The sequence below is a fragment of the Bubalus kerabau genome, chromosome 12, assembly GCF_029407905.1.
Source record: "Bubalus kerabau isolate K-KA32 ecotype Philippines breed swamp buffalo chromosome 12, PCC_UOA_SB_1v2, whole genome shotgun sequence".
Classification (NCBI taxonomy): domain Eukaryota; kingdom Metazoa; phylum Chordata; class Mammalia; order Artiodactyla; family Bovidae; genus Bubalus; species Bubalus kerabau.
This window is the reverse complement of record NC_073635.1, coordinates 15,864,116-15,890,432: the sequence shown is the minus strand read 5'-3', so window position 1 is coordinate 15,890,432 and position 26,317 is coordinate 15,864,116. Positions and strand designations below refer to the sequence as shown.

The 26,317-nt window shown below is 39.9% G+C and overlaps 1 protein-coding gene across 2 annotated transcripts in view; it reads left to right on the top strand.

Annotated features, from left to right (window-relative positions):
• Positions 1-20,678, top strand: part of NUFIP1 (nuclear FMR1 interacting protein 1) — a 38,742-nt gene extending 18,064 nt beyond the window's left edge. For both annotated transcript variants that reach the window (XM_055542024.1, XM_055542023.1), the window contains exons 6-10: positions 2,188-2,280; positions 8,544-8,737; positions 15,510-15,626; positions 18,723-18,955; positions 20,253-20,678. In XM_055542024.1, the coding sequence (XP_055397999.1) occupies positions 2,188-2,280; positions 8,544-8,737; positions 15,510-15,626; positions 18,723-18,955; positions 20,253-20,369 (754 nt within the window). In that variant the 3' untranslated portion in view covers positions 20,370-20,678. The remainder of the gene's footprint in view (positions 1-2,187; positions 2,281-8,543; positions 8,738-15,509; positions 15,627-18,722; positions 18,956-20,252) is intronic.
• Positions 20,679-26,317: the final 5,639 nt, after the last annotated feature.

Sequence of the window (26,317 nt, the reverse complement as noted above, 5' to 3'; positions counted from 1 at the left end):
CAGCCACTACCTTTAGGAAAGTGATAACTTTAATCAGCCAGAAAGAAAAAGTGAGCTGTTTTAAAAGACTTCCAGCAAAGGAGTTTCCACAACATTCTTGATGTCTCATTTACAGGGTTCTTTCTTGTATCTCACCTAAAATCCATTTGCTGTAACAAATTCTGTATGTTCCTTATCATTGAGAAGCGCTTCACACCTTCGGCTTGCTTGTTCACGCAGCACTGTAGGACCAAGTCCTTGGGTTTAGCATATAGCCCAACATGTTAAGTCAGGGTTGGTCTGCAATACTCAGAAGAGAAACGTTATAGAAATACAAGCAGTAAGAATAAGTGAATTTCAGAGATGTGAGAAGTGTTGAGTAGCTGTGCGTTACATGTGTAGACACTGTGGGGCCTGTGAAAGTCATCACCTTTTCCCTCATCATCTCTGCTTGTGTGGAGTTTGTCTTCAGATGGCGAACAGCTGTCGGCCATCTTCTCAGTAAGATCGTGGTGTTTTTGTCACTTCTCTTCCTTTTAAAGGCTGCAAGTTGTTCCAGTTCCTTTCATCTTTCTTTGGAGGTTTTATTTTTCATCCTGTTGATCATCTGTGAGTCCCTTCTGAATCCCTCCCAAGTTTGATTTTTCCTCAACATTCCTTTTCAGTTCAGCAGTACAAAGCTGGCTGTATCTCCCCGAGAGTTTCTGATCACTTTTGAGTGTCGTGAGAGGAGGACTTCACACGTACCTGCGCTGGAGTCCTTGTATTTGCTTTCTGAAAGTGTAGTCATGCGGTGCTGACTGGCTGTCAGATTTTTATCTCCTGTGACCTTGGTCTTTTCCTCTTATGTTTATTTATAGCTTGTACATTAATCATGTTTTATTTATGAAGTTTGTTTTTCTTGGCTGGGTAGATTGCTTTGTCCTGTCCTCGCTGAAATCCACTGCTTTTTTTTTCTAATTACTTCACCGCTTACTCAATGTCATTTCCATTCTTATCTTCCAATGTGCCCAGCCCATGAGCTTCATATTGCGTGAGCTGTGCATGTCAGTGATGCAGATGTTGTAAAAAGAAGGGCGAAAACAGAGTCCTCGAAATAATGGCAGAACACCGTGTGTTGATGTTTCTCAGAATTCATTCTGATGAGCAGCCAGGCCAAGTGGTAGGAGAGCTGTCTGTGTTCGCCCTCCTAGGAGCTGTTCCTCTCGCCACCAAGGTTTGGTGCCTCCATTTCCACACAGCTGTGCCAAGGAACAAAGAAAGCTTTGTCGGAGCAATTCATCTTGCACGCTGCTGTCAGACTTAATCTCACTCACTGCCTTGTTCATCTCTCTCCCTATTCATAACTTTCAGTGGCTCCCCATCACCCCTGAATCAAAAATAGGCTTTCTAGTCTGACATTCAAGGCACAATTGGGCCCCAGCCTCCCTTTCTGGTCTGATTGCCTGTATCTGTTTCATCCAAAATGAACCACTTGCCACTCCCTGGATATCTCTCTCACTTTGAGACCTTGGTTTGTGTGCGTTGTCTGCTCTGCTTAGACCACTGACACTCTCCCATTGGATTTGTGTCTGTTGACACCATTTAAGGCCAGTGTCTTTCGTGTTCCTTTCTTTGTGGATTTCTTCATCTAGATAATGATCTTTCCTCCCCACCCTCCAATCTTTATGCTCCCAAGGGGGTGCTTATTTTATTCTGTACCTTGTTATAGTTGTTCTTTAGAAATAACCATGCTTTTCTTGTCCTTCTTGGTAGACTGTTTGTTTTTTGAGAAGTGTCTCTTCCTTATCTTGGTAACTTTGGATATACTTACTAATTGTGTTTGCGTAAGTACATGTCTAAGAAAATACATTTTTTTCTTACGGTATTTATGGATATGTGCCAAATATGTGATTTATATCTGTTTTAGCACATTATATATTTGACTTGCATTCTGTTGTAAGTTGCTACCTGGTAGCAGACGGACTGGCCACTGGTCTACATCATTGTAGACCTACTTTTTTTTACCCTTAAAAAAATCTAGAGTAGCATTGTGGTAGTCTACTTTTGTTACCCTTAAAAATATCTAGAAGGAATTAAAAGTTTATATTAATTTACTGTTAGTCATTTTTACTTAAACCAAAACTGTTAAATGCAGCAATTGCTTGACTGCATAATTAAAACTGTACTCTAAAAGCCCTTTTATAATGGATTCTTATTGTTTTCTAGAAACTACCCAACTCTAGCTAATATTGAAAGGAAGAAAAAGTTAAAACTTGAAAAGGAAAAGAGAGGAGCGGTGTTGACGACGACACAGTATGGGTAAGTTCCTGAAAATTGCTTGCACTCTCGATGCTCATTTAAATGAATGTACATTCTTACAAATAATAAAAAGAGGATACACCCAAATCCTAAAACCTCTATATTTTCAATTCTGAAATTTTTGCTTTTGTAACATTTTTGCTGAATTTTTAAAATCATAATTTAAAATAATATACCTATACTCATAGGTATCAGTTCAGTTCAGTTGCTCAGTCATGTCCGACTCTTTGCGACCCCATGAATTACAGCACGCCAGGCCTCCCTGTCCATCAGCAACTCCCAGAGTTCACCCAAACTCATGTCCATTGAGTTGGTGATGCCACCCAGCCATCTCATCCTCTGTCGTCCCCTTCTCCTCTTGCCCCCAATCCCTCCCAGCATCAGAGTCTTTTCCAGTGAGTCAACTCTTCGCATGAGGTGGCCAAAGTACTGGAGTTTCAGCTTAGCATCATTCCTTCCAAAGAACACCCAGGGCTGATGATCTCCTTTAGAATGGACTGCTTGGATCTCCTTGCAGTCCAAGGGACTCTCAAGAGTCTTCTCCAACACCACAGTTCAAAAGCATCAATTCTTTGGCACTCAGCTTTCTTCACAGTCCAACTCTCACATCCATACATGACGACTGGAAAAACCAGAGCCTTGACTAGACGGACCTTTGTTGGCAAAGTAATGTCTCTGCTTTTCAATATGCTATCGGTTGGTCATAACTTTCCTTCCGTCTTTTAATTTCATGGCTGCGGTCACCATCTGCAGTGAGTTTGGAGCCCAGAAAAATAAAGTCTGACACTGTTTCCACTGTTTCCCCATCTATTTCCCATGAAGTGATGGGACCAGATGCCATGATCTTCGTTTTCTGAATGTTGAGCTTCAAGCCAACTTTTTCACTCTCCTCTTTCACTTTCATCAAGAGGCCTTTGAGTTCCTCTTCACTTTCTGCCATAAGGGTGGTGTCATCTGCATATCTGAGGTTATTGATATTTCTCCCGCCAATCTTGATTCCAGCTTGTGCTTCTTCCAGCCCAGCGTTTCTCATGATGTACTCTGCATAGAAGTTAAATAAGCAGGGTGACAATATACAGCCTTGACGTACTCCTTTTCCTATTTGGAACCAGTCTGTTGTTCCATGTCCAGTTCTGAGAGCTTCCTGACCTGCATATAGGTTTCTCAAGTGGCAGGTCAGGTGGTCTGGGATTCCCATCTCTTTCAGAATTTTCCACAGTTTATTGTGATCCACACAGTCAAAGGCTTTGGCTTAGTCAATAAAGCAGAAATAGATGTTTTTCTGGAACTCTCTTGCTTTTTCCATGATCCAGCGGATGTTGGCAATTTGATCTCTGGTTCCTCTACCTTTTCTAAAACCAGCTTGAACATCAGGAAGTTCACGGTTCACATTGCTGAAGCCTGGCTTGGAGAATTTTGAGCATTCCTTGACTAGCGTGTGAGATGAGTGCAATTGTGCGGTAATTTGAGCATTCTTTGGCATTGCCTTTCTTTGGGATTAGAATGAAAACTGACCTTTTCCAGTCCTGTGGCCACTGCTGAGTTTTCCAAATTTGCTGGCATATTGAGTGCAGCACTTTCACAGCATCATCTTTCAGGATTTGAAATAGCTCAAGTGGAATTCCATCACCTCCACTAGCTTTGTTTGTAGTGATGCTTTCTAAGGCCCACTTGACTTCACATTCCAGGATGTCTGGCTCTAGGTGAGTGATCACACCATCGTGATTATCTGGGTCGTGAAGATCTTTTTTGTACAGTTCTTCTGTGTATTCTTGCCATCTCTTCTTAATATCTTCTGCTTCTGTTAGGTCCATACCATTTCTGTCCTGTATTGAGCCTATCTTTGCATGAAATGTTCCCTTGGTATCTCTAATTTTCTTGAAGAGATCTCTAATCTTTCCCATTCTGTTATTCTATTTCTTTGCACTGATCGCTGAAGAAGGCTTTCTTATCTCTTCTTGCTATTCTTTGGAACTCTGTATTCAGATGCTCATATCTTGCCTTTTCTCCTTTGCTTTTCGCTTCTCTTCTTTTCACAGCTATTTGTAAGGCTTCCGCAAACAGCCATTTTGCTTTTCTGCCTTTCTTTTCCATGGGAATGGTCTTGATCCCTGTCTCCTGTACAATGTCATGAACCTCAGTCGATAGTTCATCAAGCACTCTTATCTATCAGATCTAGTCCCTTAAATCTATTTTTCACTTCCACTGTATAATCATAAGGGATTTGATTTAGGTCATACCTGAATGGTCTAGTGGTTTTCCCTATTTTCTTCAACTTAAGTCTGAATTTGGCAATAAGGAGTTCATGGTCTGAGCCACAGTCAGCTCCCGGTCTTGTTTTTGCTGACTGTATAGAGCTTCTCCATCTTTGGCTGCAAAGAATATAATCAGTCTGATTTCGGTGTTGACCATCTGGTGATGTCCATGTGTAGAGTCTTCTCTTGTGTTGTTGGAAGAGGGTGTTTGCTGTGACCAGTGCGTTCTCTTCACAAAACTCTATTAGCCTTTGCCCTGCTTCATTCTATATTCCAAGGCCAAATTTGCCTGTTACTCCAGGTGTTTCTTGACTTCCTACTTTTGCATTCCAGTCCCCTATAATGAAAAGGACATCTTTTTTGGGTGTTAGTTCTAAAAGGTCTTGTAGGTCTTCATAAGAACCGTTCAACTTCAGCTTCTTCAGCATTACTGGTTGGGGCATAGACTTGGATTACTGTGATATTGAATGGTTTGCCTTGGAAACAAACAGAGATCATTTTGTCATTTTTGAGATTGCATCCAAGTACTGCATTTCAGACTCTTTTGTTGACCATGATGGCTACTCCATTTCTTCTAAGGGATTCCTGCCTGCAGTAGTAGATATAATGGTCATCTAAGTTAAATTCACCCATTCCAGTCCATTTTAGTTCTCTGGGGCCTAGAATGTCGATATTCACTCTCGCCGTCTCCTGTTTGACCACTTCCAATTTGCCTTGATTCATGGACCTGACATTCCAGGTTCCTGTGCATAGTGTAGTATGAGTATAATAATACCCTATACTCATGTGGTTTTCAAAATGATTTATATTAACAGGCCTTTTCTGTCTTTGTACCCTGGCTGAGCAGTTCTCCTTCTCAGAGGCAATCCATTTTATCTTTCTGGAGATATCTCATTTGTATACAGCACATAGATAATAGTCTTTTTTATTCTTTTCCTTTTTCGATATGGTCCTCCATCTTGCTTTTTTTAGCCAAATAATAAATAGTCCTGTATTAATACATAAACAAGACTCCTCATTCTCTGAGGGTGTGTAGGAAGTGTAGGAATATCCCCACAAGGTCATCTTTTTTTTCCCCTTAAACCAGTTCTCTATTGACAGACATTCATTTTCAATCTTTTACTAATAAAAAGTTGCCCTTATTGCTCTGTACATACATTTTATACGTGCAGATATTTCTGAGAGTGGGTTCCTAGAGGTGGATTTGCTGAGTCAAAGACATGTATTCATAATATTGATAGCTAACTGCCAAATATCTGTCATAGAAGCTATCCCAGTTTACTCTCCCAGCAGCAGTGTATGAGACGTCCCATTTCCCCAGTACCTCACCTTCATAGAACTTTTCACATTTTATTTTGTATTGTGTACAACTCCATGAATTTGTCCATGCATACATACCTACATACCTGTAACTTCCACATACGTGTAACTTCCATATAGATTAATAATATATAGAATATATTTACCTCACAGAGCTTTTCTCTCTTAGGCCTTCCCACCTAGTTCCATGCCTCCCCACAAAGGTAACCTCTTTTGATTTCTGTCATCATAGATTTATTTTACCTGTTCTTGGAACCTTGTATGAAAGTGAAAGTGGAATTCGCTCAGTTGTGTCCAACTCTTTGCAACCCCATGGACTATATAGTCCATGGAATTCTCCAGGCCAGAATACTGGAGTGGGTAGCCTTTCCTTCTCCAGGGGATCTTCCCAACCCAGAGATCAAACCCAGGCCTCCCGCATTGCAGGCGGATTCTTTAGCAGTTGAGCCACAGGGAAGTGGAATCATATAGTATATCTTCTTTGGTGTAGTTTCTATGGCTCAACATAATTTTGTGCTGTTCATCCATATTGTTGTATGTAGCTGTAAATCCATTCTTAATCCATTCTGCTGTATAGAACTCAGTTGTGAGAATATATCTGGGTTGGCCAAAAGTTAATTCTGGTTTTCCTGTAAGATAGTATGGAAAAAAAGGAACAAACTTTTGGCCATGCCAATATATTCATTCTGCTGTTGGACGCTTGGGTTGTTTCCACTTTGGGCTATTATGAGTAAAGCTGCTATGAACATTCTTTTAAGTGTCTTTTGTGGATGTAAGTATTTGCTTACTCTGTGTTTAGTTATGATAGACACAGGCAGTTTTCTGAAATGGTTGTCCTGATTTATATGCCTACTGACTCTGCATCTGATTTCTCTGTGTCCTGTTCAATATGGGGTGTTGTTATACGTTATACCTTTTCTTCATGTCATGCCATTTCCCTCATGACTAATGATGTTGGGCATCTTTTTATATGCTTATTGGTCATTTTGATAATTCTCTTGTGAAGTGCCAGTTCAAGTCTTTGACTGTTTTTTAATAGAGTTGCTTTTCTTGATTTGTAGGAGTGAGTTACTTAGATACCAGTCATTTTTTGTATAGAGTATAGGTGGTGCAGATACAGTCTTGCAACTTGTGACTTACCTTTTTGCTCTTAATACATGTCTTGTTTTTTGTTTTTTCCTCTCATATGTTAGTCTCAATACCACACGTATCTGGGGTCAGTTGAGGGATATCTGCTGATCTTGACAGAGTCACAGCCAGGGGTTGGTTAGCTGTTGGCTAGGGTGCCTGTGTAGTTAACCATTTCTTGTAGCCTTCATTCTTGAGTGTAGATCATCTTTCTATCTGATACTATTTTTCTTTTGCCTAAAAGACTTCCTTTAACATTTCTTATAGTGAGGGCGTGCTGAAGATGACTTCTTTCAGCTTTATGTGTCTGAATAGATCTTTATTTTACCTTCCTATTTGAAAGATAATTTTGCTAGATATGCAGTTCGAGGTTAATGGTGTTTTTGATATTTACAGTACTTTAAAGATGTTGCCCCACTGTTTTCTTCGTGGCATGGTTTCCAAGAGAAATCTGCTGTTACCATTACCTTGTTCCTCTGTGTAAATACCTTTTATTTCTGGTTGCTTTTAAGATTTTCATCACTAGTTTTAAGTTTATTATTATATGCCTTAGTATTATTTTCTTACCTTGTATTATTGTCCATTGAGAGTATATGTCATGAACCTTTTTTCAAAAGGTCTTTTTTTTTTCCTGTGCATAGTTTACATAAGCATGTGCTCACATAATTATTTGTTTTCCTCTTAAGTGTAGTAATTAAGGTGGTTTGAGAGGGCACTTGATTTGAGCTAGCTGTAAAATTGTGCTTGGTCTATGATCTTTAAGTTTATCCCCCTGTAACATGAAGAGAATAATACTTGAGTTGGCCAAAATGTTTGTTTGGGTTTTTCCGTAAGATGTTATGGAAAAACCAGAACCTTTTTGGCACCCCAATACCTGTCTAATCTATTTCAAGGAGTTTTCATGAAGCTCAAACAAGAAACAAGGTAGCATGTTTGTAAAATCGTCAGAAACTTCAGGGCTCCTTAAAATTAAGTAGATAAGAGTTTACACACTTCGTAAAGTCTAAGGAATATTTTGTGTGCTAAGTCACTTCAATCTTTCCAGCTCTTTGCAGCTCTGTGGACTGTAGCCCGCCGGGCTCCTCTGTCCATGGGATTCTCCAGACAAGAATACTGGAGTGGGTTGCCATGCCCTCCTCCAGGGGACCTTCCCAACCCAGGGCTGGAACCCACACCCGCACTGGCAGGCGGGTTCTTTACCACTAGGGCCACCTGGGAAGCCCCGAGGAACATTTTATCTTATGTATAATAGGAATGAAAGAACGCTGCCAATTAAACTCACTTGCTGTTGATTGTACAACAGAGCCCAATTTAGAGGGATTAAATTATGGGAAGGAAACGTGCAATTGGGAATTGATAAAGTGTGATATATTGTGTATGTTCATTTAACATTCTGTCTTTGGAAGCCATTGAGTTTATTTTTTTCTGATCTCTTTAGTGTAGTACGTGACAAGTAATTGATTTGACAGCTAAGTTTCTTTTGCATTCAGTAATCTTTTTCAAATTTTTCTTGAAAGGTCAGTGCCTTTTATATTAAGAATTGCATTTTTCTTATTGCAGCAAGATGAAGGGGATGACCAGACATTCGCAGATGGCAAAAATCCAAAGTCCTGGCAAACATCACAAATGGAGAAATGGCCATGCTGAACAGAGAACAGCTGCTGGGTCAGGGAATCACTTGGGTGATTTGAAGCCTGAAAGTCCACTTGAGGCAAATTCAGACCCCCTGGGTGTGTTGGTAAACACTGACTCTGGTAAGCTAAATAGGAAAACACCGTGTTTTTAAGAGTATAGACAATGATGCAGAAGTTGATTCTTCACATCCTTGTGTATGGAAAGTTTAATGGCAAAAATGTAAAAAAGTAGAATGATGCTTTTGTTCCTAATAGTATCTTATTTAAAACCTCACTTTAAGAAACTTTTTATGAATCTTGGAAATGAATGCATGAAGCAGGCAGAATGTGGGAGAAAGATTATATTTATTGGGTAATTTGCATAGTATCATATAATCTTGGAAATATCTTAAGACTGTTTTGAATGTATTGATGCTGTGAATTCAGATTTACACCATTAAATGAATTTTCCCACCTAGAAAACAGTAATTCCAAGGGAAGCCGGTATTTATGCTGCTCAGCATGAACCTGGTCTCTTTGGGTAAATAACATTAATTCAGTATATTAAATAATACTGTTCTTCCTCACAGCATAGAATATATTTATATGTTTATTATTTATTCTTGAGTTCCCTCTAGAATTTAGGAGATATGTTTACTCTTGCTTACAAGTTGAAAAATTAAAGGACAGAAATGTTGCTGTCACAGAAAGATATCATTCAGCCTCTAAGGCTTCATTTCTCTTATGAAAAATGAAAACATCAGTGTAAATATGTTACCATCTTTCCTTCTAGTAACAAGGTGTGAGGCTTTATCTAGTTGCTAGTGCTTCTTCTTCTTCAAAGGCGTGTTACCAGTGAGTGGACTGATGAGTGATTGTTTGCCAGCAGGCCCTGCTCAGCTTGGGGGAAGGTGGCTTCTGCAATAATCACACAGCAGATTATTGAATGTAAAGGATGGGAAGAAATGGGCGGGGATGTGGCAACTGCTTCACTGACTAAATCAGGATGGAAAAAGATCTTGGCATAAGGAGATGTTGGGCTAAGAATGACAAGATAAAATTCAGTAGGAATAGTAATAATAAATGTTTTAACACCAACTAAGGAGAAGGCAATGGCACCCCACTCCAGGACTCTTTCCTGGAAAATCCCATGGACGGAGGAGCCTGGAGGGCTACAGTCCATGGGGTCACTAAGAGTCGGGCACAACTGAGCGACTTCACTTTCACTTTTCACTTTCATGCATTGGAGAAGGACATGGCAACCCACTCCAGTGTTCTTGCCTGGAGAATCCCAGGGACGGGGGAGCCTGGTGGGCTGCCGTCTATGGGGTCACACAGAGTTGAACACGACTGAAGCGACTTAGGCAGCAGCAGCAGCAACACTTATTAAGTAAGGTACTTAACTGTGCTCTAAGTGCTTTGTGTATAGTAGCTCTTTGCTTCATAACAACCTTTCACGTACAAGCAGTTGCTGCTTCCATTTTTGAACCGAGGAACTTAGAGTCGTTTACCTTCGTCATGCCGCTAGTTAGTCAGAGTTAGAAGCCTTACTCCTAGTACACGGCACTACCTCCAAATGTGAAGTCTGAATCTGGCCCCAAAAAGCAAATCTGTGTTGTATGGGTCTAGGAGAGTTGAGATGTGAAAGAGAGTTTTAAAAAAGCATCTTCTTATCCTTGCTGATAGCGAGGAAAAGGCAGAAGACATTTGGGGCCAGGGCTCGGTTTACTCTTGGGTACTGATTTTTTTTTTCCTCCAAAAAGTATTGGAGAGTGCCCACATACTTATTCAAGCTTACAGCTTGTGACCTTGATGATGAAATACAATCTGTGCCTAAATAGAAACTTCCACGTCATTAAAATACTTGAAACACAAATATGAAGATTACTGTTATAAACATTAACTAACTTGAAAATTACATAATTCTTTGCTTTATGCAACTTTCTAAATGAACATTTGAAGAGTTCTGTAATGTTGAATAGTTTTGCCTTCGTATTGTTAGCTCTGGTTGGGCAATTCTGTTTTCCCATTTTTTAAAGAAGTGTTTCAGTGTGTGCTAGTCTGGTGAAGCACTAACAGAAAGATGACCATTTTACACTTGCCTGTATTTAAGCCTGTATCTAGATCTTCGAGAGACATTTTAGACCTGAGAGACAGTAGTTACATGCCTTTCATCCTAATAATAGAAAGCATTCAGTCAGGTTCCTAGGAGCAGTTGAGTGAGAGATATCAAGTCATTTTGTTGTGGCTTAATGGTGAAACCCTTACTTTTGTGACGGTCAGAGAGGAACATGTAAGGCACGAATACAAAAATCCTAAGAGTAAGCTATAAACTTGTGATGTTCTTTGAGGAAATCAGAATACCAACAATGAAATTAATGGTTGCTGGATTTTGTAGGAAAGGTTCCATTAAACTCCTGTTATCCTTTACTTGGGATTTCTTCTGGACTTTTATGCTTTACAAACCTAAGTTTCCGAGCACTGGTCTTTCAACTGTCCACTCCCAAGTATAGCTTCAGGAAACCACGTGTGCCCTTGTTTCACATACCCTAAGCATTCTCAGCGTCTCAACTCTCCAGTTATCAGTTTTACCTTGTTTAGAGAAGCTTTGTTTCACATGAGCCAGAGTCACATGTGGTGAGTACCCAGAACATAACTGAAGGTAATGAAATAGGAAAAGAGCCGTTCATTTGTGTGAACTCCTAGCTCTTACCCTGAGGAAGGCAGTTAGGAATAGTGGGCTGTAGGGCACTCCTAGTACTGAGTACACCAGCCACCCAGGTTGTGGTTTTAACATCTGTCTAAAATTCTTTGCTATTCCTTATTCCAAGAGATAGAGCCTAATTTCTTTCCCCTTGAATGTGGGCTGGACTTAGTGACTTGTTTCTAGAAATCGAATAAGGAAAGAGAAGAATAGTAACTTTATGGTGGGGACCACCAAGTGGTTACGGCTGCCGTCACCAGTAATAAGTCGGGTTGATGTGTACCCCGTGATACATGACGAGAAGGACACTACCTAAAATCCATAACCTCGGTCTAATCATCAGAAAACATCAGACCCACCTATGGGATATTCTGCAGTAATTGACCAGTAGTCTTTAAAAACAGTCAAGTTCGTGAAAGGCAAGCAAATACTGAAGAATTGTCACAGATTGGAAGAGGACACAGATCAAGGAGTCCGGAGACCGAATGTGATGTGCTGTGGTGGATTGACTCCTAGAACAGAAAAAGGACATTAGTGGAAAAAAGGGTGAAGTTACAGCACAGTCTGTGGCTCAGGTGGTAGTGCTATCCCCGCGTTCATTTGTTAGCTGTGGTTATGTAAGATAATATTAGGGGAAGCCAGGTGAAGGGCTTATGGAAGATCTTGGCACTAGCTTTGCAACGCCTGTGTAAATCTAAAATGGATTTAAAATATAAAGTCTAGAGAAAAAGGAAGGCAGAAAGAAGGGTTGATATGTAGGCCAATTAAAGCTGTGCAGTCCACTTCTTGAATTGGGGGGAAATACTTGCCTCCAGGTTTCCTTTTCCTGTGTTTTCTTTATAATTCATTTTCTGATTATAAAAATGATGCAAAAAATGGGGGGGGAAAAAGGAAAAGCATAAGATAAAAAGCAATATACTTCCTTAACTTACGGAGACAGCCACTGCTCACGTTTTATATCCCTCAGTATTTTTCTTAGATACATATATGTGATTTTTTTAAGAAGAATAGAATCATTTTATTGAAAAAAAGAAATAGTCTCTGAATGCAGATGAAGCCAGGTCTCTGTTATGGCCCCACCTTGGCACAGTTTTGTCATTCTGTTCTCGTTACCCGTTTTGAACTTGTCCTTATTTAACTCATTCATGCAACAGTTTGCTCTTCAAATATTTGTTGAGCATTTATGTACTGTTCTAGGCTCAGAGGATATAGTATACTGAACAAAGCCAAACCCCTTCTCTCTTGTACCTTATGTGCTGCTTGGGGAGGCTACAATAAATAAATATGGGTTGATATCCTTCATGAGGACGAGTAACACCAAGGGAAAGGACTGAGAATGGCAGCTGGAGAAAGGAGTGTGCTATTTAGTATAATTAGCGAAGGCATCTCTGATAAGGGGATACTAAGAATTCTGAGTGAAATTAGGAGCTGAGAATTGAGAGTTTTCCAAGCAGAGAAAGCAACAAGTGCAAACACCCCATGGGGAGAGCATGCTTTGTGTACTTGGGGAACAATAGGGTTGGAGTGGAGTAAGGCAGGAAGAAAGTGGTGAAGGATCAGCTCAAATAGGGTCTTGTCTAAGGCAGGAAAGGACTTGGGACTTTACTCTGAGGTTGAGCAGAGAGGTGATGTGATGTGTTAAAGTGGCGAATGGACTGCAGAGGTGGGCAGATCACATCAGGCTGTTCTTTTAGGAGGGTGCTAGAACTGTCTGGGTAAGAAATGTTGACTTGGATTGCAGTTGTAGGAGTGAAGCAATCCGTGTGATTCTGGATATATGTTCAAAACAGAGCTGACAGTGTTTGTTGCTGGATTGGATATGGTATGTGAGAAAGTGAAGAGTCAGGGTGATTGCTAGGTTTTGCTGTAACCATTGAAAAGAGCTGGCATTTACTGAGATGGAGGCCAACTGGCAGGCATGTTTGGAGGAGAAATCAAGTGTTTTTTGTTTTGTTTTGGGGCATGCTAACCTTTGAGATGCCTGTTTGATATCTAAGTAGAGATGTTGAACAATTAGTTTATTCTGGGCTTTAGGGCAAAACTGAAGATATACAATTGTGATTTATTGGCCTCTAAATAGTACTTTAAGATTTGCGATAAAGTGAAATCATAAGAGGAGAAAGAGGCACAGAGGGAAAGCTTGCTGAGGATTGGACCCAGGGACAGCTCAAGAATTTTGAAGTTGGTCAATGAAGAGAATTTAGTAGGGAGACTAAATTCTGGGAAAGGAGAGCCAAGTGAAAGGGTTCTGGAAGTCACATGAAGGTCTCCCGTTGACCTTGAACAATTGCAGGGGTTAGGAGCGCCAGCCCCCCACGTGCTTGAAAACTAACCTGTAGTTTGCCTTTCATGTAATGTGGTTCTTCTGCATCCACAGCCCTGAATCCATGGATTGAGCTAATTGCAGGTTGGTTTCAGTAGTATTTCGTATTGAAAAATAGCTGTGTGTGATTAGACCTGTGAGCGTCAAGCCTGCGTTGTTCAAGGGTCGGTCGCACTGTCAGATGTTGTCACTAGGTTAAGTAAGATGAACACCAACAAGTGACCTTTAGACATGGCAACACAGAAGAATCCGGTGACCTTGGAAGAAAAAGTTCACTGGTGTGGTGGGCCTGAAAGACAGATTGAAGTAGATTCTAGAGGGTCAGATAGTTGTAGGAAATTTCAGGCCCAAGCAACTTCCCCAGTGAGTTATATAAATAGTTGGGGTTTTGCTGTGAAAGGGAACAGAGAAATGGGCTGTAGCTGAAAGACATTTCTTGGCATTATTCTTGACCGTAGAGAGAGTTTGGTAGGATGACTTAATTTTCAGAAGACTTTATATATCTGTAGGAGATATTCTAGCCCACTAGTTAATACTTGGGATTTAGAGTCAGGTAGCCAGGATTTAAATTTGCCCGGCTGTTGTATTGTTCTGTTACCTGAGTGATCATCCAGCTCAGATTCTCTTGAATTTTGGTTTTATCACCTGTAATTAATAGTGAAGGTGATACTTCACAAACGTTAAATGAGCTCATGCTTTTAAAGAGCATTATTTAGTCATCTGTATTGTACTTTTTGATGCTTCTACATTTTGGCATATCATCATTTAAACAATGAGATGAACAGTCTCCACACTAATATTGTTGCAGATTCTGTTTTATCCACTAGTCATTTATAAATAAAACTGCATATTTTCAATTCCCCTTTATTAATTTAGGAGAAAAGATAAGAAATTAGCTCAGAATTGACGAGGAGCAGTTTTTGGAGTGGGTGCTGGGCAGTGTGGATTGGTGGAGAGGGGCTCTCACTTCATCGACCGGAAGGTGGTCGTTCCGTGCTCACTTCCTTTTTCCTGCGGGCGTGCTTCGGTTTCCCTTGGACCGACTTGGTGAACGTTTAGTACTGTCTTGAAACATTTTCTCTTGGTTGTGGGGTTGAGCTGGTTCATTACACAAGCAAGTTATTGTCTTCATTCTCCCGCCAGGCACTACTGACTTTTTCAGAATAAATGTAATACACTTTCAGAGGTGCCAAAAATAAACGCAATAGGTGGTATCCTGGGGCCACAACTAAACTCGCTGGGCTCTGATCAAACACTTCACCTTTGGCAGGCTCTTAGTACTCGCTAAATTCTCGTGCTTGGCTTGTTTACTTACGTTCTTAGAAGTTCTCAACAATAAAAATTTAGGGCAGATTCAGTGAGGCGTTATATTTATGCCTTTAACTGTAGAAAGGTTGAAATACTACTTGTACCCTCTAAACCAGTCTTGAAAAGAGTGGCCATTTATATTTTATTTACTCCATATCTAATTTTCAGAGTCTATGATCCTAGTCCAGTGATGTTAAAAATACATTTATGGCCTTCCTGGTACTGTAATAAAATGAATTAATAGCATAAAATAAAATAATAACAAAGACTGTATAATTCATTTAGAGAAGACTGAAGTTCCATAACCAGTGAAGCATGCTAAGAGACTTGAGTTGCATATAGCTTCCATTTGCCCCTCTGTTTTCTCTTTGGGGCAGATAGCTTCTCTGACTGTAAAGATTTAAACCAAGGGGAAAATTTTCAAGTCTCCTGGGTTTCTTTTTCAGGAAGATTGAGGACATGATCAGAAAGTGCTTTCTTTTCACTAACACATGACGGGGTGGGGGCTGTCAGCTTTCATTTTTATGCTGGTAGATATTTTTGATGTACAGTTTCATTCTCAGTGCTTCCTGTTTCAGAGTCTGACAAAGAGGAGAAACCGCAGAGTGCCGTCATACCCAAGGAAGTGACGCCAGCGCTGTGCTCCCTGATGAGCAGCTACGGCGGCCTCTCGGGGTCAGAGAGTGAGCCGGAAGGTGAGCCGGCTCCGGTGGTAGCCGTGGGTGTGCGTCGCTCCGCTGGCCTTCGATGTACACTGTGCATCAGTAGCATCCTTTCGCGTGTATGAATCTGAGGACGAGATGTGTCATGCACATTCTTAAGTTGAGCCTCAAATTCCTTTCTCATTTGATTCAGAAGTTAACATGGGATGAAGGGAAGTGGGAGAGATGGAGAACTGTGTTGCTCCTCTAGGAGAAAGGGGCAAAAATAACGTAATGAAATAAGAGGAAGGGGAAGCGATATCCACTAGTGAAATCAGAGAAAATTCTCAAAGATAAAGCAAAGGAAGTTAATACTCCTTCCCACTCTCAAGAACCCTTGTCTTAACACGTTTCGCACCTTTTGAAGCTGGAGAGGGGTCCTTTATGACAAAGAGGATGGTAAAATTCCTTACCTGAGTATGGGGCATCGCTCCTTATAGAGCACATTTACCTAAGCTGTCTCATTCGGAGAACACAGGAATCGTATATGCTTGTGTTGCATTAGCCTGTGTATTTTAAAGGTTGGGAGACATGGAATCCTTTTGATAGTGTTTCTGAGAAGTTAATGTTATTCAGGATACATGTTTTAACCTGAAAAGGTGACGACAAACTCCCCCTCCCCCCAAAAAAAGCAGTGGTGATAAACCAACTCAATATCTGGCGTCTCTTCTGGGCCTCCTAACAGGGCTATGAGTGGGCTTGGCAGCATGGGCAGCTCGAGCCAAGGTTCACGCCAGTAACCCAGCGTTTGTTCAGTGAATAACCGTGTGTCCTGTCGCGCCTCTGACCCTGGCTCTGCATGGTCGTTACGTCTGGGCTTCAGCAGCCACGAGAGAATCCTGAATGTGTGTCTCACATGCGGCATCACAGTAGGGGCTCTACCGAAGACAGGAACAGAGGGTCTTCAAAGTGAAAATGTCGGATGAAAGGGAGGTTTAAATGTAATTGGATGAAGATGGCAGGAGTTTTAATGTTGACTAAGCTAGAGAAAATCAATGTTTATGTAGTTGGAAGATGCTGAAGAAGGAAGAGTTGGGCTTTAATATGAAAATTAAGGTTTAGATCTGGTTATCTATAACATAGTTTTGTTTTTTTTTTCCTCTTTTTGAAAGGCCAAGCTTTACCATGTTAACTGGTTAAAGGCTGCTTGAATTTTGAAATATAATCTGCTTTGGTTTTATCAGAGGAGTCCTTTACAGATGGTTGCCTCCTCTTCTTCTTTTTTTTTTTGAATTTTAAGAAAAACAGTATTTAGTTCCTTACTCTTGTTTCTAGTACACTGATATGAAGATGAAGTTATTCTTTAAACACATATTACGTTTCCTGCTTATCGTGTGTATTTATGACAGGTGATAGCAAAGAAAGCTATTACCAGATTACTGAATCCCATAAAAACAAGCCATACAAATGCTTTCCTCTCTCATTCCTAAGATAAGATATTTAATAGTTTTATACTCATGTCTTCATTTTGAGACTGCCACTGTGAGAAGGCAGAGAGGAAACTGGAAGGGATCAAGTGTTCAGCCCTTTATTTTATAGACGCTGAAGCTTCAAGAGGATACACTGGCAAAACTAGTGGCAAAGCTGATGTAGAGCTTAGGTCTAAAGAAGCCAACTATATTGCCTTCCATTGCATCTTTCTTTGTGTGGCAATAGGTGGTGCATAGCTATTCTTTTGACTTTGTATGAATTCAGTTTGACTGATTGTCTAAAATGTCCTGCCTTCAGGAAAAATTCCTTGCTTCACATTCCTAAGCCTTAAGAATTATTTTATGTAATTTGAATTTGCTTTTGTTAAGCCATCCAGGTCACTAGCAGATTTCTAGCTTGCAGTGTTACTGGGCTATAGATTGGGATAGGATATTGACACAGCAGGCCTTTGCAATAAGTGAAACAAGGAAATTAAAGTGAGCCTTCTCTGAACCATGAAATAGCATCTCTCTTGTTTTTGTTTTAGTCGCTAAGTCATGTCCTAGTCGCTAAGTCATGTCCTACTTTTGTGACCCCATGGAGTATATAGCCCGCTGGGCTTCTCTCTCCATAGGATTTCACAGGCAAGAAAATTGGAGTGGGTTGCTATTTGCTACTCAAGGGGATCCTCCTGACCCAGGGATCGAACCCACGTCTCCTGGAGCTCCTGCATTTCAGGCAGATTCTTTACAGCTGACCCACTGAGGAAGCCTGTGGTTATTAACCGTTAGTGTGGTTATTAACCGTATACTACTTTCAGTATGATGTCTCAGGGAATAGGGAGGCCTGAGGAGGAGGAGAGAGAGAGGAGCATGGCAGGTAGGGGGAGCAGGCAGAACACAACATTGATAAGTTGATTGTCTTATATGGACATGGTTCATGGTGACCCCAAACACTTGTAATAGTAGTATCAAAGATCAGTGATTACACATGCCCATAACATATAATAATAGTGAAAGTTTGAGACACTGAGCAAAAATCATCAGAATATGATGCAGAGACACGAACAAACAGTGTTGGAGAAATGGTGCTAACAGACTTGGCCAGTGTTGCCACAGACCTTCAATTTGTACAAAATGCTGTGTCTCTGAAGACCATTAAATCAAAGCACAGTAAAATGAGGTGTTCCTGTAATTTAAGAATTTTACAGCAGTATACTTAGATTTTCCTCTTCCCTCCCTTTGTGCTGTTCTCTCAGGTTTTAGTTCTGTGGATGCTGATAAGCCCCACATACATTGTTGTTACGCATTGTTGCTTTCAGTTGTCAATTATCTTTACAAAATTTTTTCAAATGAAAAAGGTCGTTTGTATTTATCCACATATTGACTGTCTCTGGCCCTCTTCGTTCCTTTGTGTAGATCCAAGTTTCCATCTGGTATTACTTCTTTCATAGGGATCATTTTCCATAGCTCTTTGCAGTATGCAATCTCCTCAGTTATTGGCAGTCATAGTTCCCAATTTGAAAAATTGTGTAATACACTGTACATGCTCAGTTTTAAGTAAGTAACTGTTACGGCTGGGGAAGGAGATTATTGTGGGGGGTGTTTTTATTGGTTATTTTTGGAAGTTTTACCTGTTTTTTAATTTGTTATTTTTGTGTTTATTTTTCATCACATGTAGAAGCTCCCATCAGGACTGAAGCAGACATTCTGGCAGAAGACCAGGTTCTTCATAGCAATACTCCTAAGAAACCAAGTCAAGATGTTAAAGCAACTGTTAAAAATTCCTCAGAAGCCAAGTGTGAGAGCCAAAAGAGAAGTTTTAAAAACACAAATCCTAAGAGGAAAAAGAATGATCTCAACTATCGAACATTATTTGAACCAAGAACACACCATCCATATCTCCTGGAAATGGTAAGTGGTCTTTGTGTTCTCATGTCCTGAGAATAGAGCTGCTGGGCGTGTGTGTGTGTGTGTGTTTTAAGGTTACCAGAGACATATGCTCCTTGAAGAGTTATGTATGTATCAGTTCTGAAACTGCCTTTGGAATATAGCTGATACTCAGTAAGTGTGGAATAATTACAATTTTCAAAACTGCTTAAAATAAAAGAACCCAGGCTTAGGTCGTTGGTAAAGTATATCGAAGTGTACTGACCTTTTTTAAAATTTTCATTGAAAGCACAACTAAATACAGTGCAGGCTAAAGGGAGAAAAAGGGTTTTGTGTGTTTCTTTTGTGCTTGCTTGACTTTATTCTCAGTGTGATGTGCTCAAAAGCTTACGATTTTTCTTTAAATTATAAAGAAATAGTGCCTCTTTTGATTCTGGGTAATGGACATTAAGCTGTTCAAAGATCTGAGCCTTTCATGTCTAAGAGTGATGGAGATACCCTGGAATCTCTAGTGGGGTTGCGAAACTGCCTGGTGACGCTCTGCACAGAGTCGGGTTTCTGCCTGGTTAGGGAGGCGCCTGTGCTGCAGCTCGAGTGCTCTGTGACTGCAGACCGGCATGGTGCATACAGACGCAGTTGCTTCTTAATAAAATCGATCTGAAATGTACTATTTCGAAAATTTTGGTGCTATGTAAAGGAAACTGCATTTTTAAAACGTTTTCCTTGTAAGTGGTATATTAAATCATCTGTTTACTGAAAGTTCCTCTGTGAGTGTTTCTGAACTACGTTGACATCAGAAATAAAATGAGTAGTTACATTATTCTTTTTGGCAAATCACATGTGATTCCTTGGTTATGTATTCTAGATACCAGGGATTTTCAGTTTTCTTTCAATTACAGTAAGCACAAAAGTGGGAAGTCCTGAAAGACCAGGAATGTTGGGATTATTTACTGCTAGTTTCATTATTACTATATTTACTGTAGCTCCATACCAGTTTCTATACTGTTTATAGATTTGGGTTTGGGAGGATCCTGTTTAACTTGGTTTTTAGATGTAAAGAATTGTAAGCTTCTAAACCTAATTTTCCCATCACTTCCTTGATACTCCTGGAGAGAACCTTGGATACTACTGTTTAAATCTCGATAGTTTTGATTAAAAGGAGATATTCTTACATTGTTTTTTAGTGAAATAATTAGTAAATATAATACAAATCTTTATTATTCCGTGTTCTTCATATAGAGAAGGCACATAGAATATCTTAGATGGTATTTTTTGTATGTATTTTATTTAAAAGCTAATCTTTTTCTTTATTATTTTTTAGCTGTTAGCTCCGGACATTCGACATGAAAGAAATGTGATTTTGCAGTGTGTTCGGTACATCATCAAAAAAGACTTTTTTGGACTTAATACTACTACTGTGAGCACCAAAGATGAATAGGTACACACGTCTGAAGCATGTAGGATAGTAACAACCTCAAGTTTGTGGGTGAAAATTCTTCTTTTTTCAACTGGATTTAGTAATTAAATTGTAAGCCTCATGGGCTATTGTGTAGGATTTTCGAGTCTTTGACGCTATATAAATAAATAGCTAGTTGATTTTTAAGCCTGTCTGTATTGTTGGGATCATATGTAATATTTGCTGGCAGAATTCTACTTTGTATTTATTGCTGTTGTATAAGGAAGTCTACTCTTGGGCCAGATAAGAATTGAAGATGCTGGTTTACTGGTAAGGAAAAAAACTTAAAAATTTTTTAAATTAAGCTGAGGAGAACTGTAGGTTGTGGAGAGAAATACAGTCATTTTGCTTTTAATAAATGGGAGAGGAAGAGTCATTCTTTAACCCCTGCAAAAGGAGGGTATTTTAAAATAAGCCAGAGCAAATTAATACGATGAGAACATCTTGAAATTTAAATTTCTGCTGTTTATTTCAAAGGACATGTTGACATTCACCTATTGGCAGCTCAGGTATTGATCATTTGAAATAGTACAGATACGGCTTCTGTTTATGTTCAGTTCAGTAGAAGTGCTTCTTTTTGGTATGGTTCAGAATTGGACGTTTAAAAATTTTTTTCCTTTGAAAAAGTATGTAAAGTATAGTACTTGATGAAGTTCAGTTAATTTTTTACAGCATAAACAGTAATTTGTAAAATATTACATGAGTTTTAAAGAATTAAAATTTGCTTATAAAGGTAATAATTGAACCTTAAAATATGTTTTAAATAAATAACAGCTACTAAGGTTTTTTATCTCCTGTAATGCCAGAGGTTCTGGTCTTTTATGTTCTAGTCATTTGTGCTAGCTAGTGCTAGAGCTCTACTCTGTTTTTTTTAATGTATTTATTTTTAATTGAAGAATAATTCCTTCACAATATTGTGTTGGTTTCTGCCCTATTATCAACATGAGTTAGTCACAGGTATACATATGTCCCCTCTTTCCTAAGGCTCCCTCCCGCCTCCCACCCCATCGCACCCCTCCAGGTTGTCACAGAGCCCGGGTTTGAGTTCCCCGAGTCATACAGCAAATTCCCCACTGGCTGTCTGTTTCACATGTGGTTGCATGTGTGTTTCCATGCTCCTCTCTCCGTCCGTCCCAGCCTCTCCCTCCTCCTCTGCCACCCAGATCTGTGTCTGTTCGCTATGTCTGTGTCCACTGCTGCCCTGCAAGCAGGTCCGTCAGCGCTACCTTTCTAGGTTCCATAGAGATGCATTAATCCATGATATCTGTGTTTCTCTTTATGACTTATTTCTCTCTGTATGATAGGCTCTAGGTCCATCCATCTCATCAGAACTGACTCAAATGCATTCCTTAGAGCTCCTCTCTTGACATTCAGCCAAAGGAGCTAGATTTTTAAAATTTAGTCTCTTGTAGTTGGAAAATTAATTTTACTTGACATCGTGATTATTGAAATCCACGAATCTTGACTTCAAGAAGTAGGGCAAGAGAGCTGATAGCAGCCCTCTGCCCCTTTTGCTCCTCTACATCTGCAAGATCCCATCCCGAATCCTGGAACATCTGGTACCTAACACTGTGACATCACAGACCTGAGATTAACAGTCATATTGACGTCAGTGTCTCCCAACCTGGTAACAACCATACAGACCTTTTTATTCTATTTTACTCTCTTTCTCCAAAGAGCCCTGTATTTTGGAAAATTACCAACTGGTTCATTCATTAATTCAGTTCATATAATACTTTAATGGAGTAAAAGAAAAATGAATAAAACCTTGCATTATTCAAAGATGTTACTCTTAACTCAGTTCATCTCAACAGGACAGAGAAGTAACCAATATTACAAACTGATTTGATACTCAAATTTTGACTAGTCTGCAGTTTTATCTCAGGTTAGCATGCAATTTCCATAGGTTTCAAATATATAAATGAATTCACAGACTCCTAGTCTATTTTCAAAGAACCATCATGTCTCCAGGGGCTTTGACAATCACTGCTCTAAGGTAAATTGTGCCAAGTTTTATTTTCAGTCTTTCTTGTTTTCTAATAAATGTGGTAAAGACTGAAAATAACCCCACTGAGTACTGCCCTGGCTGTGTCCAACAGTGTTAAGCTGTGGTGACTGTTGTTTATTTCTAGGGGGTAATTTCAGATTCAGTTCACTTTATATTTAACCCAGGAATTGCTTAAGTATGTTTACAATTCCCAAGCAGGTAGAGTGTAACCTGTATGGTTTCTGCTTTATGGAATGCATGGTCAATATTTGTAAATGTTCTTGAGTTTTGAGGGGAGAAGGGTGCCTTGCCTGTTCTTTTTTGGATTTACGTTGATAATTGTCAGACCTTCTACATTCTTGATGTCCATTTAATGAATTGATTTCAGAGATGTGAAAGCATTATGTGACTCTTGGTGAGTTGTGCTTTTTACAACTATGAGATATTCTTTTTTGTCCTTAATACTTTCTCCATTGGCTTCTATTTTCAAATCAGGTTTAGGGGAGTTCAGTCTAAGAGTCTCTGGGAAATTTAATCCATTCATATTAATTGAAACAGTTGAAATGTTTGGACTGTTTCTGCCATTGTATTTTCTGAATATTGTGCTTGTTTTTATTTCACCATTTTATTGGCTTGATTGATTGTTGTTTTTTCTCCTAGTGCTTTGAAATTAATTCAACATATTGCTGTTTCTTTAGGGGTTACCTTTTTTCTCTATACTTATTAATCAGCAGCCATATTTTGCACTCACCTCCTAATTAAGTCAGTTACCTTAGCATTCTTTCACTTCCCCACCTGGATCCTCTTCTCCTGGTGCAATCCTGTGAGTTTTTTTAGATTCATCTCTATTATCTTTGTGTGTGTGTGTTTGTGTCTTGACATTATGTATCATTACTTAGAAAACTGTTAGTTCACTGTTTCCTTCTCACTGCCTTTCCCTTTATCCCAGGGTTAGTTGTTTTGGTTTATTGCAGCATATCATCAAATAATTAAATGCTGAATCCTCATTTCAATTAAAAAAAAAAACACCAACACTAGGGTATTGCTAAGTCGCTTCAGTCGTGTCCAACTCTGTGATCCTATAGACGGCAGCCCACCAGGCTCCCCCGTCCCTGGCAGTCTCCAGACAAGAACACTGGAGTGGGTTGCCATTTCCTTCTCCAATGTATGAAAGTGAAAAGTGAAAGTGAAGTCGCTCAGTCGTGTCCAACTCTTAGCGACCCCATGGACTGCAGCCTACCAGGCTGCTCCATCCATGGGATTTTCCAGGCAAGAATACTGGAGTGGGGTGCCATTGCCTTCTCCGAGTTTAGGGTATTAGGTTCAAAATCGAACACATGATCGCTAGTATCCAGTATTGCTTCTTGAAAGGCAGACAGCAGTCCAATTCTGTATCTTTATTGGCAAAAACTTATTTTTCACCTTCATGAAAAACCTTGGGTTTTCTTTTTATGCTTGGAGTCCTAAAATTTCACCAATAATGCTCAGGTATGTGGGATATAGTATATGTCATTCATTCTACTTACATTATGGTCCTTTCACTCTGAAGAATTGTACCATTCTTGGACTAAGGACAATTTCTAAAATGATTTATTTTCTTTCCATTTTTTCTTTTGTTTTTCTGGACTTAACCAGTGAATATGGAACTTCGTGACCTGATCCTTTCACTGGACTTAAATAATTTGTCTTGGTCTTTTTGTTCTATTCTGAAAGATTTCTCTAGATGTTATCTTCCAAGGACTTGCTCTGTAGTCCAGTGGTTAAGACTCCAAGCTTCTACCGCAGGGGCAAGGGTTCATTCATTCCCTGGTCAGGGAACTGAGAGCCTGCATGCTCTGCGTGGTGCAGCCCACCGCGCACCGCACCGCCCCCCCACCCCCGCCCCAGCAAAATGTTATCTTCCAAATCACTAATTCCCTTTTCAGGGAATTCCCAATTCATTTTTTTGAATTGAAATGAGGATTCAACATTTAATTACTTCATGATACTCTGTGATATGTTACAATCATTTAGCTTTTCTGTTTAGTTTTTAATATGTAGTAATTTGTTTTCAAATATTCAAGATTGCTTTCTTATTCTGATTGCTTTTTTCATAGGTGTAGTACCCTTATATTTCTAAGGATACCAGTGAGAATGTTCATGTTATTTTCTGTTCCTTGAATTATTTGCTTCCCCATTGATTGTCAGTTGTTCTGTTTGTTCAGTTTACTGAACAATTATCTTACTGCTAATTGTTGAAAGAATCACTTTTACATATGAAAGAGAGTCTCTTGATTAATGGGTTGGCATGGATTTTTCCCAGATTTGTATAAAGCCTTCTTTGCTCCAAAAGATGTTTACCTTGACTGAGAAAAGGAAGCTTTGTTCACACAGATTTTTTAGAATAGAGGGGGGAGTGGGCAAAAAAATCTAGGCTCTTGGCGTCACTCCCACCTCTTTGCCAAAATACCATGAGTTTTAATCTGAGGATGGAGCTTTTCTCCAGGGCAGAACTCTTATCTGCCACTCCCACCAACCGCTTGGTTTTGGAGGTGGGAAGGTTTAGGACTTAACTGTTGCAGCTAGTCCCTGGCTTTCTGTCATTTGTTGACTCGGCTTAGAGTGCCTCTGGACTAACTTTACCTTTCCTGTGGTCGTCTCTGGGGCTGGTTTGGGGGGAGGCCTTCCTCTTGTTTCTTGTCAACCTGGTCAGCTTTATTTAGTTCAGTTCAGTTCAGTTGCTCAGTCGTGTCTGACTCTTTGTGACCCCATGAATTGCAGCATGCCAGGCCTCTCTATCCATCACCAACTCCCGGAGTTTAGCCAAACTTATGCGCATTGAGTCGGTGATGCCATCCAGCCATTTCATCCTCTGTCGTCCCCTTGTCCTCCAGCCCCCAAAACCTCCCAGCATCAGGGTCTTTTCCAATGAGTCAACTCTTTGCATGAGGTGCCAAAGTATTGGAGTTTCAGCCTCAACATCAGTCCTTCCAATGAATACCCAGGACTGGTCTCCTTTAGGATGGACTGGTTGGATCTCCTTGCAATCCAAGGGACTCTCAAGAGTCTTCTCCAACACCACAGTTCAAAAGCATCAATTCTTTGGTGCTCAGCTTTCTTCACAGTCCAACTCTCACATCCATACATGACCACTGGAAAAACCATAGCCTTGACTAGACGGACCTTTGTTGGCAAAGTAATGTCTCTGCTTTTGAATATGCTATCTAGGTTGGTCATAACTTTCCTTCCAAGTTTCCTGGTCAGCTTTATAGTGGTTCTCAGACTTTGGTTCATCAGAATCACTTGGGGGCCTCGTTAAAACCAGATTGTAGGGCTCTGCCCCCAAAGGTTATAATTAAGAAGAGCTGGGATGTGGCCTGAGAATTTGTACTTACGGCAGGTTTCAGGTAGTGCTGGTGAGTTTTTTTTTGGAGGGGGGGTGCATTTTGAGAACCACTTTGAGGAACTTAGGAGTTTCTCAAGCCACTGGTTTCCTGATGCCGTCCTTTATCTTATATTTCTTCCCTGTTGTAAGTATTCAGTTGTTTTTAAAAATGATCATTTCAAGGAATTTGGAGCATAGGGAGAGAATAGTTGATTGTTTTAATAAAAACTTTTACCTCTTTTTTCACTCTGCAGTTTTTTGGGTAAGTATCTTTATTTTTTTCTCTCTCTCCTTTTTGTGGCTTTTTTTTTTTTTTTTTTTTTAAGTAATTTTTACTTGTTTCACCATGTGGCACGTGGGATCTTAATTCCTGGACCAAGGATCAAACCCTCACCCTCTGCATTGGAAGCGTGGAGTTTTAACCATGGAACAGCCAGGGAAGTCCCTGTGGCTTTTTTTAAAAAGCATTTTCTTTTGGAAAATTTCAAGCACACGTAAAAGTATGTGATGTATAGAAAGAGAGTGATGTAGTGATGCCCTTCTTCCCACCCACCCTGCAGCGTCAGCACTTCATCTGTC